This window comes from Triturus cristatus, chromosome 4_1 (assembly GCF_964204655.1).
Source record: "Triturus cristatus chromosome 4_1, aTriCri1.1, whole genome shotgun sequence".
Taxonomy (NCBI): Eukaryota; Metazoa; Chordata; class Amphibia; order Caudata; family Salamandridae; genus Triturus; species Triturus cristatus.
The window spans coordinates 914,719,645-914,732,828 of record NC_140585.1 but is presented as its reverse complement, the minus strand read 5'-3'; the positions used below and the strand labels follow the sequence as shown (position 1 = coordinate 914,732,828).

At 45.2% G+C, this 13,184-nt stretch overlaps 1 protein-coding gene across 1 annotated transcript in view; it reads right to left on the bottom strand.

Moving 5' to 3' along the window:
* The window catches only part of KCP (kielin cysteine rich BMP regulator), a 496,613-nt gene that overhangs the window by 169,491 nt on the left and 313,938 nt on the right, over positions 1 to 13,184 (bottom strand). Inside the window, exons 29-32 of the mRNA XM_085653703.1 lie at positions 12,940 to 13,046; positions 10,336 to 10,429; positions 8,677 to 8,850; positions 6,524 to 6,606 (exon numbers count right to left, since the gene is read on the bottom strand). Coding sequence (XP_085509829.1) covers positions 6,524 to 6,606; positions 8,677 to 8,850; positions 10,336 to 10,429; positions 12,940 to 13,046 — 458 coding nt within the window. The remainder of the gene's footprint in view (positions 1 to 6,523; positions 6,607 to 8,676; positions 8,851 to 10,335; positions 10,430 to 12,939; positions 13,047 to 13,184) is intronic.

Sequence of the window (13,184 nt, the reverse complement as noted above, 5' to 3'; positions counted from 1 at the left end):
ACAGGAAACCAAAACAAAGTAGGCCACCTTTCCACCAGAAAAATTGGAACAGTAGGCGGGTGATTCAGTCAGTGGAACACATGTCGCAGAGCCATGCATTCAGCTGCAGGTCTCCAGTTTGAACCTTGTCACTTTCATCGTTCTGAGGTCGGTAAACTGAGTACTGTTAAATCGCTCAAATTAAACAGTGTTTATTACCAAATCCATGCTATACAAAAGCTTGTCAAATAAAATATTTGATGCATAAACATATTACTTTTCCAGCACAAAAATATGTAAACATTTCAATACATCTCTCAAAACTTCCTCGAGGTTTAGGGCAGAGGCATTCACAAACCTAAATCAATAATTTCATAAAATGCATTAGTCAATACATCTAAAATGTCAAGGGTTCTACTATAAGCCTCTTACATCAGTGAATAAAAACATGCTATTAGTTGTACTTAGATACAGCAAACGTGTGGTATAAACCACTATATAGAACACATTTTTTATAAATGTAGAAATCAGAGGGGCAGATTGAGAGACACAGACAGGATTAAAGCTAGAGATTTAAGAAGAAAGCAAGGCTTCATTACAGGTGATACCACAATTCAATGGCAGAGCAAACAACAGGAGACAAGAAATTAAAAGGTCAAAGGGCAAGTACTTTCAGTAACACCGAGGGAGCATTTCAAGGGACATGGCAAAGACAAACAAGTAATGGCAAAGCCAATAGGTCTCGACTATGCAAGAGCTATTGGCTTTGGCAATGTAGTATTGTCACGTTGTACACCAGTGTGGGTGCTGTTCAGCATGGCTAAAAGTTAGTGCTGTGGAGTGTCCTAGAGTAGAGTGGGGGGAGCAGAGTGTCGTAGACTGGATTTCTCAGAGTAGAGTGTTGTAGAGCAGAGTAGGGGTAGTACAGTGTTGTAGAGGTGAGTAGAGGGGAGTAGAGTTCAGTGGCAGAGAGTGTCATAGAGTGCAGTGGCATAGAGTGGAGTGGCATAGAGCGGAGTGGTGTGGCGTAGAGTGGAGTGGGGTGGAGTGTGACGGAGTGGATTGAGGTAGTGGGGTGGATTGGACTGGAGTAGATTGGGGTGGATTGGATTGGGGTAGAGTGGAGTGGATTGGATTGAGTGGAGTGGGGTGGATTGGAGAGGGTGGACTGGATGGGGTGGATTGTATTGGACTGGAGTAAAGTGGATTGAAATGGGGTGAGGTGGATGGGGTGGATTTAAGTGAGGAAGATTAGGCTGGTTCGGGGTGCATTGGATTAGGGTGGGGTGGGCTGGCTTACAGTAGGGTGGTTTGGAGTGGGATGAATTAAAGTGCAATGGAGGGGGGATTAGACTGGACTGACTGGAGGGGGGTGGATTGGATTGGAGTGGAGTGGATTTGACTGGAGTGGAGTGGGGGGATTGGATTGGAGTGTGGTGGGCTGAATGGATTGGATTGAGTGAGGTGGACTGTACTGGAGCAGAATGGTTTGAAACGGGGAAGAGTGGGGTGGATTGAAGTAGAGTGGGGTGAAATGGGGTGGTCTGGAGTGGGGTAGGCTGGATGGGGTGGGTTAGATTGGAGTGGAGTGGATTGGATTAAGGTGAGGTAGGACGGGTGGACTCGTGTGGGGTGGATTGGAGTGGGGTGGGGTGGACTGGAGTGGGGTGAAATAGAATTGGGTGGAATATAGTGGGGTGGAATGAATTGGCATCGGGTGGATTGGAGTAGAGTAGATTGGATTGAGGTGGATTGGATTGGGTTGGGTTGGATTGGATTGAGGTGGATTGGATTGGGTAGGGTGGATTGGAGTGGAGTAGATTGGATTTGGCTGGAATGGGGTGGGGTAGATTGGATTGGAGTGGGGTGCATTGGATTGGACTGGGGTGGATTGGATAAGGGTGAGGTGGATTGGAGTGGAGTGGGGAGAATTGTTTTGGTTTGGAGTGGGGCAGATTGTTTTGGACTGGAGTGGGGTGGATTGGAGTGGGGAAGATTGGAGTGGCACAGACTCTTTTGGATTGGAGAAGATTGGAGTGGGAAGATTGTTTTGGATTGGAGTGGGGCATAGTGTTTTGGATTGGAGTGGGACAGACTGTTTTGGATTGGAGTGGGGCAGATTGTTTTGGATTGGAGTGGGGCAGATTGTTTTGAATTGGAGTGGGGCAGATTGGACTGGTGCAGATTGTTTTGGGTTGAAGTGGGGTGGATTAGATTGGAGTGGGGTGGATTGGGGAGGGAGTTGGGTTGATTAGATTGGTGTGGGGTGAACTGGAGTGGGGTGATTTGCGATGGAGTGTGTGGATTGGGGTGAGATGGATTGGACTGGAGTGGGGCAAATTGGAGTGGGGTGGATTGGACTGGATCGGATTGGAGTAGAGCGGACTGGAGTGGGGCAGATTCCTTTTGATTGGAGTGGGATAGATTGAAGTGGGACAGACTGTTATGGTTGGGGTGGGGCAAATTGGAATGGTGTAGATTGTAGTGGGGCAGATTGGAGTGGGGCAGAATGGAGTGATGCAGATTGTTTTGGACTGGAGTGGGGAAAATTGGAGTAGGGTGGATTGGAGTGGGCAGATTGTTTTGGATTGGAGAGGGGCGGATTGGAGTGGGGCATATTGGAGTGGGGCATATTGGAATGGGGCAGATTGGAGTGGAGCAGATTGTTCTGGATGGGAGTGGGGAATATTGGAGTGGGATTGGTTGGAGTGTGGCAGATTGTTCTGGATTGGAGTGGGGCAGATGATTTTGGAATGGAGTTGGTGGATTGGAATGGAGCAGATTGGAGTGGGGAAAACTGTATTGGATTGGAGTGGGGCAGATTGTTTTGCATTGGAGTGGGGCAGACTGTTTTGGATTGGAGTGGGGCGGACTAGAGTGAGGCAGATTGGAGCAGGGTGGATTGTTTTAGATTGGAGTGTTGGGGATTGGAGTGGGGCAGACTAGAGTGAGGCAGATTGGAGCAGGGTGGATTGTTTTAGATTGGAGTGTTGGGGATTGGAGTTGGGCAGATTGTTTGGATTGGAGTGGGGCAGATTGTTTGAAATAGAGTGGGGTGAACTGGGATGTAGTGTCGGGGGATGTGGATTGGACTGGAGTGGGGCAAATTGGAGTGGGGTGGATTGGACTGGATCGGATTAAAGTAGGGCGGACTGGAGTGGGGAAGATTCCTTTTGATTGGAGTGGGGTAGATTGGAGTGGGGCAGTCTGTTATGGTTTGGGGTGGAGCAAATTGGAGATGGGTAGATTGGAGTGGGGCAGATTGGAGTTTGGAAGATTGGAGTGAGGCAGATTGTTTAGGATTGGAGTGGGGTGGGTTGGGAGGATTAGGGTGTGGTGGATTGGAGTCTATTAGATTGGGGAGAGTGGTTTGGATTGGAGTGGGGTGGATTGGATTGTTCTCGGGTGGATTGTTTGGGTTGGAGTGGGGCAGATTATTTTGGATTGGAATGGGGCAGATTGTTTTTGACAGACAGGTAGGAACTGTAATAGCCTCCCTACGACCGGAGTGGAATGGTCTGGAGGGAAGTCACTGCTTATTAGCGGGGAAGGTGCGAGTGGTGTTGTTACCTCGGCCTCTCCCTTTGTTATTATTTCTCCTGTATCCACCTCTAAAATATCCCCTGTTGGGGGATGTCTGTGTGGTGTTTTTGTAGGAAGAGGAAGCAGTGTCTGCACTGATGTTCTTGGATGCTCCTCTGTAGAAGGAGAGTCGAAAGGAACCACGTGTGGATGGAGACTGTAATGCTCCCATGGATTTAGCAGTCTCCGTGTCCTTTTTCATTTTTTCTAGAGTGGTGTCTACAGCCGGTCCAAAACGTTGTTGCTGATTGAACGGCTGGTTGAGGGTTGTTGTTTGTACCACCTGTTTGAAGCCAGAGATGCGCAACCAGGCATGTCGTCTGAGTAACACGCTAGTGTTAATGGCCCTAGAGGCGGTGTCTGCTGCATCAAGGGCACACTTGATTGATGCATTGGTTATTACTTTGCCCTCTTGGATCAAATCATTGGCCTTGGTCTTATATTGATCTGGTAAATGTTGCAATAGGGTTTCCAATTGGTCATAGTGACCCCAATCATACCTAGCAAGTAATGCTTGTGTGTTGGCTATCCGCCAGTGATTAGCTGCTTGAGCAGCAACTCGTTTGCCAGAAGCATCTAATAATTTAGACTCTTTGTCCGGAGGTGGTGCCTCACCGGAGGTCTGAGAATTAGACTGTTTCCTAGCGTTAGCTACCACTAGGGAATCTAAAGGGAATTGAGCCTTTTTATCAATTCTCGGAATGAGAATTCTAGTTCTAACAGGGTCTTTAAATATGTCGGGGGCATGTTTAATGACACCTTTCAACATTGGCAGGGTTTGTACAGTCTTTAGTGACTGTTCAAAGGTGTCCATTAGAAAGTCCTCCTCTGCGAGGTCTGAATGCATTGGAACACCATGGTACAGATGGTACTGATTTACAAGCTGACTAAAACCAATATTGTCATCTGGGGGAGATGGGTTTGTTGGGTATGCATGGGAATCAGGGAGGTCTGGAGGGTCTACTGGGTCATCATAGTCGTCCCAATCGTCCTGTGGTACGTCTGTGTCAGTATCAGGGTCTGTAAAAGGGTCATTGTTGCCTCCCCCATCCCCTAAATCATCATCAACCTGTGGTGAGTTTCGTGGAAGTATAGGAGAGTGTGGAGGAGAGACAGGCTTAGTAGGAAGAACAGGAGAAGAGGGTTGTAAAGGTGAAGTGGCACAGTCCAATTTCCTCTTCTTGTGTGGAACAGTAGACACATGTCCTGTTTTAGGGTCTATTTGGAGTATTTTTTGTTTTGGATCAATAGGATCCGGTCGAAAAAGTTCTTCCTCTTCGGTAGACGCTTTCGGTGCTGATTTTTTCGTGTCCGAGCAAGGTTTGGATTTGTGCTCCGGAGCCGTGGAAGGTGGTTTTAGGTCCTTCGGCTTCGATGTGGAGACGGAAATCTTTTTCGGTTCCGAATGTGTTGGTTTCGGATCTGATGCCTTCTCCTTCGGCGCCGGGGTGGTCGGTGCCAACTTCTTTTTGGGAGTAGGCTGCGCACTGGACTTCGGTGCCGATGGCGCCTGTGGGACACTGACATGCGGCTTGCTCGGCCCCGAGCTGCCTGAAGGCTTGTCCTTTGTCTTCCGAGCCAAGCCCGGGGGCGGGGCTTCTGAAGATTGTTTTCGGTCGTGACTGGGCCCAACAGGCGAAGTCTTGACCAGGGCCTTCTTTTTTGCAGGTGGGGTTGGGTAGGGGCAGTTGTACCCACTCGTTGACCCGGAGTGATGGGGTGGTCTGAGTCTGAGTCATCTGCATCGGACACGATTTCCAGATCCTCAGAATCCTCCTACGGGACATCGGGGCGTTCATCGAAGATGTCCATCGGTACCGGAGCTGCTTGCTGCGCCATAATGTGTCGTCGGGCCAGGCGATCACGGATGGTCTTTTTGGATCGAAAGGAGGCGCAGGCCTGGCAATTATTCTCGTCGTGCTCGGGAGGGAGAAACAGGTTACAAACCTTGTGGTGGTCACTGTGTGGGAATTTAGCTCCACACTGGGGGCATTTTTTAAATGAAGTCCTTTCCATTAGCCGTAGGCCCGAACGGTGTCGATAGGCATAGCAGCCCGCGTCGACGACCGGAATGGAATATTTGAGGAGCGCATCGAAGATTACGCGATCGAGAACAATACCGTCGAGTTTTTGATGATTTGCGCGTCGGTAAGGTTTAGAGAATATGGTGCCGAACCGGAGCGCAAAAATTACATCCGAACCCGATGGCGGAAAAAAACAATCTGAAGATGGAGTCGATGCCCATGCGCACTATCGTCCAAGGGAGGGGTCACCTATCTCGTGACAACAAAATACTTCTTCCAAGACAACAACAAGATGCAAGCATCCGGGCCCAACACCAGATGGCCATCTATGCACAGTGTACTATCTGTAGCTTATATGCCTCGAACATATATTTTGAGAACAGCACTCACAATCAAAAACAAAAGAAAACATGAGCGAAAAGTGAGAAACTGAGTTTTGGCAACATAAGAAAGTTAACTATAGAAAATAAATCTTTGCAATTTTGTCCTGCTGGGTACCTTTTATTCCAGTGACACACCTTCTGTTTACAGGGCACTAAAAGTTCAGAAGAACAAAATAGTACCTCAATCACGTCGGGAGCTGCGGACGAGCACTGATTAAGTTGAATCAATCAGTGCTTGGTCCCTGCTCCACAGAGAGGAACAGAAATTATGTTAGGCCTCCCTTGACGAATTACAAGGCTGTAAAGTGCCATGCAAGCCAACACATGGTAAGCAATGGGTGGGCTCCAAGATCTTTTCTGTATTCAACAGTGTCTCGCAAGTGAGATGCATGGGCTACCGCATGCTCTCACAGGCTAGACCCTAAAAAGATAAAACATGAAAACAAAAATTGCCCTTTTTCAGGTCAACAATAACCGGTAGTCACAGAAGGATTTACATAATATATCTGGTATAAATGTAACGTTTGGATGCAGAAAGCCCTCTATCATACTCACAATGCAGTGACACTGTTTACACTTGTCTGTAGGATGTGGGAAGTCAGCTCCATTGGGGTACTCTTTTCCAGCAAAATTACACCCTAAAATTACAAAACAGGACATTAGAAATACGTTTGTAGGAATTTGGTGGGTCACAACTTTGCACGTTTTCTTTGTGCTTTAGTAAATATGCAACTTAGAGGTTGCTCATTTTGACTTTCAGCTAGTGACCCAATGACTGGATGGACTTTTTCTACACCTCAAAAGCCATGTTAGATTCGCAGTGAAAGAAGGGGGGTAGTTGTACTCTCTAACAGCCTAAGTAAGAAGGAGGATGGGTTGCCAAGTGCGCATATTTGTCTCACCAAGTTGTACAGAATGACTAATTATACCACATTAGAAGTTCTGTGGAAAACCTACTTACCGGTAACAGTTGATCCCCATTTCCCGGATTCATAAACTTGCATATTACAGACAGTGAACAGGAAAACAGGAGCATGTAGACAGGGAAAAGTTTTTATGTGGTAGAATAAAGCTCTGGGTAATCTTCTGAGGAAGAGCACCAAGTGCAAGGGCACTATTAATAATAGAGCATTTCATTCAAATGAAGGCTGGAATATTCTAAAGAGGATCTCATCTACAGCAATAAAGGAAACACAGCCACAGCATGCTTCACCCAATCTCCTTCCTTCATTTTAAACAGAGTGTTTAATAGCCTCAATTTTGGACTCCTCGAGAGACAAGAAGCATGGGCCAAGAATTAAGGGCCTACATGAATGCTGCTATTAATGAATGTAACATTGATGTATATCTGTGTAGTTCCTTTTTCCATTTTTTAAATAGCAAAGTTGCATGTCACAAGAGTATAATTGTAAATGGAATGGAATTAATGATTCCTACTAACATTAGCAATATAAAATATATCCCTGCTTTTAAAAGAATTGAGAGGAATGAGGACTGCTGAGAACCCTTGCATGCTACATTGTTAGTAAAGAAAAGGAAGTGGACAGGTTTCGCTGCCTGAGACCTACCATGAAGAGTAGGATGGAATAAACACAGTGTCACAGATGGGATTCATTCTGTAGACGATTGGTGACGCTGGTTAGAACCTATAGAGGGCTTTCAAGTTTCGCAGCATTACTATTGTTTGATACTTGACGGTATATGAGGGGTAAGTTTGAGGGGCTCAGAAAACTGCTTGCCATAGTTTGTATGGTTGTGTACATATACATATTTAAACTCAATGGACTTCGCTTACAGGTATGTACTTCTCTAAGCAATTAAATGAATTGCAGTGCATTTTTGTGCAATTCAATCTGAATTTAAAAACAATCACTTAATATTTTTTTTGCCATCTGTGATCTCGATTAATGTGAGCAAAGAGAAGTGTAAGGGACACAAACATAGAGGTTTAAATCACTTTATGGACCTGATGTATAAAGGATTTTTCCCATTATGTGTCCATGGGAACCTTAATACGTACAGGCCATTGTCTCCCGGCTTGCTAGTAGGATATTTACGGATTTGCCCAAAAAAAAAAAAAATACTCATGTACCCATATGTTCAACCAGTTAATTTAAACTGAAGTATTTTACTACTTCTGGCATCTTTAAAGTAAGCTAAACTTGCAACTCTAGCTGTTTGTAGCAGTTACAAAGTGCTTTGCTGGCATTTCCAATATGTCACCATCAAGTAGTTTCAAAGGCCTCAGCGGCCTCACAGGTACACCTAGCCTTGGATGGCTTAGAATCCACGGCCCTCTGATTTCACAATGCCGAAAGATTTTAGTTAAACAACACATTCTCCCACCTCCAAACTATCTTCAGGTAAAATCCTTACATCACTGCAGAAAAGGTTGTTATGTCTTTCATGGGGAGCTGAACTTTGTTTTGCTTCAGAGTACCAGACTATTTACAAATAATTATCAATCTAGAGCATAAGCATTAAAGACGCCTATGTAGCTCATTAATAGAGGGGCATTCCTTGGTGCCCTGAAGAACAGGTTAAGCATCCCTCCCAGAATAAAATTCAGCAAGGCGACTATATTGCACGTCAAACACAACTGAGAGCACAAGAACAATAACTAGCAGACTAAAAACCACAACAACAAGACAGGACCCTATGGACTTCTCATTATGGTGCTACCCAGGCTCGGAAGAAGCAGCACTCACCGTTACAGTTGTTTTGGCAGCATGCTCCAGGAAGGGGGTAGGAGCAGAGGGCCCCTAGGCACTTCCGGTCTTCACAAGTCACCCTTCCGTTGGAGCAGCGGCACTCCTGGCACGTGTTCAGGGGATTGGCAAACTGCTCTCCATCCAGGAAGACTCGCTGTTCAAACGTGCAGTCTTTCAAAGGAACATTGGAGGAAAGAGTCATTGTTAGAGAGCCCAAGAAAAAGAGATAGAGTAACATTTATATGTATCCATATTCCTTCTACAACAGTTGCCAATCTCAAGTATAAACCTAACTAGATAAAGTTTGCAGTTTTGAAGGGTCCAACATTGCATTTCTGTGCATGGCTAAAAAATTGATCATTGGTCTAAGAAAGTCTGACGTTTCTAAGCACATATGAAACACACACACTGACTTGCGTCAGTCTTATAACCACATAATCTTACTACATAATGAATGAAAAGTGTTCAGCACTATCACAAGCTAAGTTATTAAAACATGTGACCCATCAATATCTACTGCCGCTAAATAGTCTTACAGGGGAAGGAATGTTAAAAGGTTTCACTTATTGTTGCATTTTGGGGTGTCTTTCTTCCTCCCACAAAGATTCTTCCTTTACTATTTATTGCAAATGAACTGAACTATGTAGAAAACAAATATTAACTGTTAACATGATATTGGGGGAGCAAAACAACGGATATTTGGAACATGTATATTGTAATGCTTCCCATTTCAGGAAGTAGAAATAACTGCTCAAGACTTATGAACACTACTATGCCACACTCCCACAAGACAGGACCAGTAGCTATTGCTAGTACCAATACTACATGCTCTCAACAAAGAACACCAGCTAATATTAATGCTACATACCCTCAACAAGAACTAACTAGCTTGTAGCAATGCTACAAATGCCTAACAAGACCTGGCACCAGGGCAGTATGAAGTCAACAGTTACAAACAGGCAAAGCCAAGGTGACATGATATCAACAAGGACCAAGTGTTAGTTCCAATGAAAAGAGATGCATTACAATAAGGGAAAGACAAGAGCTGTAGGAAAGTAGATAACAAACAGAATTTAGTGATGGTGGCTGGGTACGGGGAGTGGAGACACAGCATACGGTGTACTGTAGAGAAGAGGAAGATGTAATTTGGTAAATGAATTTGGTTATGGCTGGAATATATGGTGGGTGTTCTGCACAAAGTTGGGAATACTTTTCTGACCAGTAACACTTACACTAGTAACTGGGAGTTCAGGAAGCACTACTCCTACTTTTGTACATGGGTAGCAAGAGAAACAGTAGCTAGCACTGCCATGCCAGTCTTCTCCTTACAATGGCATTTAGAGGAGCACTTACTTTCCACTGAGCCCATACCTAGCTACTTAGAACCACATCGGCATGCACACTGCCATCTATGTGGTTACTTGGAGCAGCATCTGCCCAATCTTCCCTGCTCTTCCAAATGTACCTGGTCACTTTGAGCAGAGTTGGGCCAGCATCCTACTCTTCTACTTGCACTTAAAGCAACATTGGCATGCTCTCCAGGTCCCGCTCCACTGCCTATTTAAAGCCGCGATCTAGCCCAGTGTCTTGGTCTGACATACTTTACATGAACAGGTTGGACAGAACTGTGTTGCTCCATCCCTCCTCATCCTGTACCTGGACACCTTGGGCAGCACTGACCAGCTCTCCTCTCTGGTCTGGAACAGGTCACAGGAGGACAAACAGTACGGGAGCAGTGGACTGTACCATCCTGAAATAAAAGACAAAATACATCGGTCTCGGACAGAGAGTGACAAGGTCACATGTACACTGTGGAAGGAAAATCAGCTGCATGTAGTCATCAGCTTGTGTACGTGTGTGCTGGAGTGGAGCTATAGTGGCACTATCTGGTGTGAAAGTGTGTGTGCTTGTCTAGGGCATCAGTGATATCACTGGTGCCCACAACATTGTGCCTTTGTGTTGATTGTAGTGATATCATCGACTTATGTGACAGTGTGGTGGTGCAAGATGTTCATATCCAATATTGGATTGTCTACTGGTGTGGGACGAGTGCGGTCAATAACTTTATCTTTCAAGAAACACTCCCAGATAAGAGCAGCTATACAACTCCAAAATATTAATGCATGTACTATGGCCATTACAGTTTCAGTTTCTAGGTGGTCCATGTTCGTATGAGGATGCAGATCTTGTTACCACCAAATTACTGGAGTGAAAGTGAACTAGGGTGTAGTGATACCCATTTGCCAAAATTGCCAAAATGAGCCTCTTTCATGTCAGTGTTGGCAAAAAGGCTGAGATTTAAATGGTAAACAAGTGCATAGATGCATTTATAGATGGCCCTCTACAGAAACCACCTCTAGGCACTAGTCAAAGGCTTTAACATAAATCTTCACTTTGCTACCCGTGTGAAGTGCATTGATGGTTGCACTGCTATGGAGAGCCCTTGGCCCCATGACTTATCATGCATCTTCACTTCCCGTAGCTTCCCCTAAATTCACACCCTATACAAGGGATTGTAATGAGTGCAGAGTAAGAATTGTTCTAGTGGTCCCTCTTTTGGCCATAACTTCTGTCCCTTCGCTGTTGTATTTAAGCATGATTCTTTCAAAATGTAAAGATTCTTGTTGAATGACAAATGTAAACTTGTAACTATTCACCTTTTGATGGGTGGATTTTACTTTACTCTTCAACTAGATCACAGGGATCTTCAGTGTATGGAACTCCAAGTTATTTAAACTTCTCCACAGAACAGGGATCAGGAACACCAATTTATCTAAACTTCTGCATGCAAATCAAATGGATATATACTGAACCACTCTCTTCTACTGCTTCCTTTTCTTTTATTCATGACAGCCTAATCCAGTAGGAATAAGGGTTGAAAGATCAGAGCAAACACCAAGTAGATAATGTCTTCTATTTTTAATAGTTTGATCTCCATAGGGAGTTTCCCCTTCTCTCTGTTAGAGAACCATATCACATGAGGGACTCTGAAGGAGCCAAATGTTCTGGTCCTCACCTTTCAGTATCCAGGCCCAGAATTGGATACAGTCTGGATGATATGACAGGGTAAAATATATTGTTAAGTGACAGCCATGCAGGCTTTAGAGTATGCAACTAGGCTGAGATTCTGTACTGATCTGCTAAGTAAACACATGAATGTTGTCCAACAACAATTCCCAAGTCACAGTATATACTTTTACCTTAAGTTTAGAATGAAGTGCCCCTACAAAGAAATGTAAAGCTGATCATAACAGAACCCAGGCTAGTGAAGGTTTAACTGGTTAGTGTCTACATAACTATTTTAAGATGATCTCTATGGACCAGAATTGGTGAGCACCAGGAGAGGCTATCAGAAATACAGTGGTGTGGCAATCCCTCAGAATCACCCAGAATGGGTGTATCATACAGGAGAAATTGTGCCCCACACAGTTCCCTATATAGTTGTATCATAGCCCTATTCTTGTGTGGAGCAGGGGAAACGTGGGGCTACCGCTGGTTGCATAATAATTTTTCTCAGTAACTCCCTGAAGACAGAGAGCACTTTGACTCATTCTGTTGACTGCCACAAATCTTTCTGATGAGACAGCTTGAACAGACATTCTGCCCCACATCAGATGAGAAGCAAAGAGTAAACTTGGGTTTACTCAGCACAGGAGCCACTCCTTGGCTCCTCATTGTTCACTCAAAACCTGGCTGTTGTGCCATCAGTCAGGAAGGACTAAGACCCCTTGCTCAGCTGAAAATGCAGACAACTAGTAATTCCCCCAAAGGTCCACAGATGCAGCATGCTCTTGGTGGATTAGTACAGCCCTGGAGCTCACTCCAGGTTCAGTCTGCTCTAATTGGCCAAGTTCCTTCCAGTTGCCCACTTTATTCAAACTCTATACCTCATGTGGGCTAATGTCAGATGCAGTCTGTTCACTTTGCACCAGTACCTCTCACTACCATTCCCCAAGTTGCTCGATCCAATTGCCATCAGATATCAGGGTCTTGCTTGGTTGATGGGTTCCAGGCACAGAGTGCACTGGCTGCATCAATATTCCTCTTCTCCCCAGTGACCGGCAGCAAATGCAGCCTGCTCCTGTTACGTCAACACTTCGCAGCTGGTGGCTACAGGTTTAGTCTGCTCTCACTGGGCCAGGCCTTCCCTGGGTTGGGTGATTGACTTATGATTCAGCCTTCCTTCGGTGGGTCAGTGCCCCCATGAATATAGCTCCAGCTAAGGTCTGGCCTTAGTCTGTAGATCTCTCTAGCACTTACCTTGCACTTGCAGTTCTGGCACGGTTCGTCAGGATCGATGAATTCCTGCCCATCACTATAGATGCGTTGGTTGTAAGTGCACTTGTCGCAGTTTGGGCAGCAGTCACCTGTGAAGAGGCAAATGGTTGGGCTGAGGTCTTGGAAACAGTCTATTAATAATGAGTACTAACGGCTGAACGTCGTTCAGGGAATATTTGGAGCTGCTTGAAGGTTACTGCGCAATCTATACAGGTCTAAGTAGAACT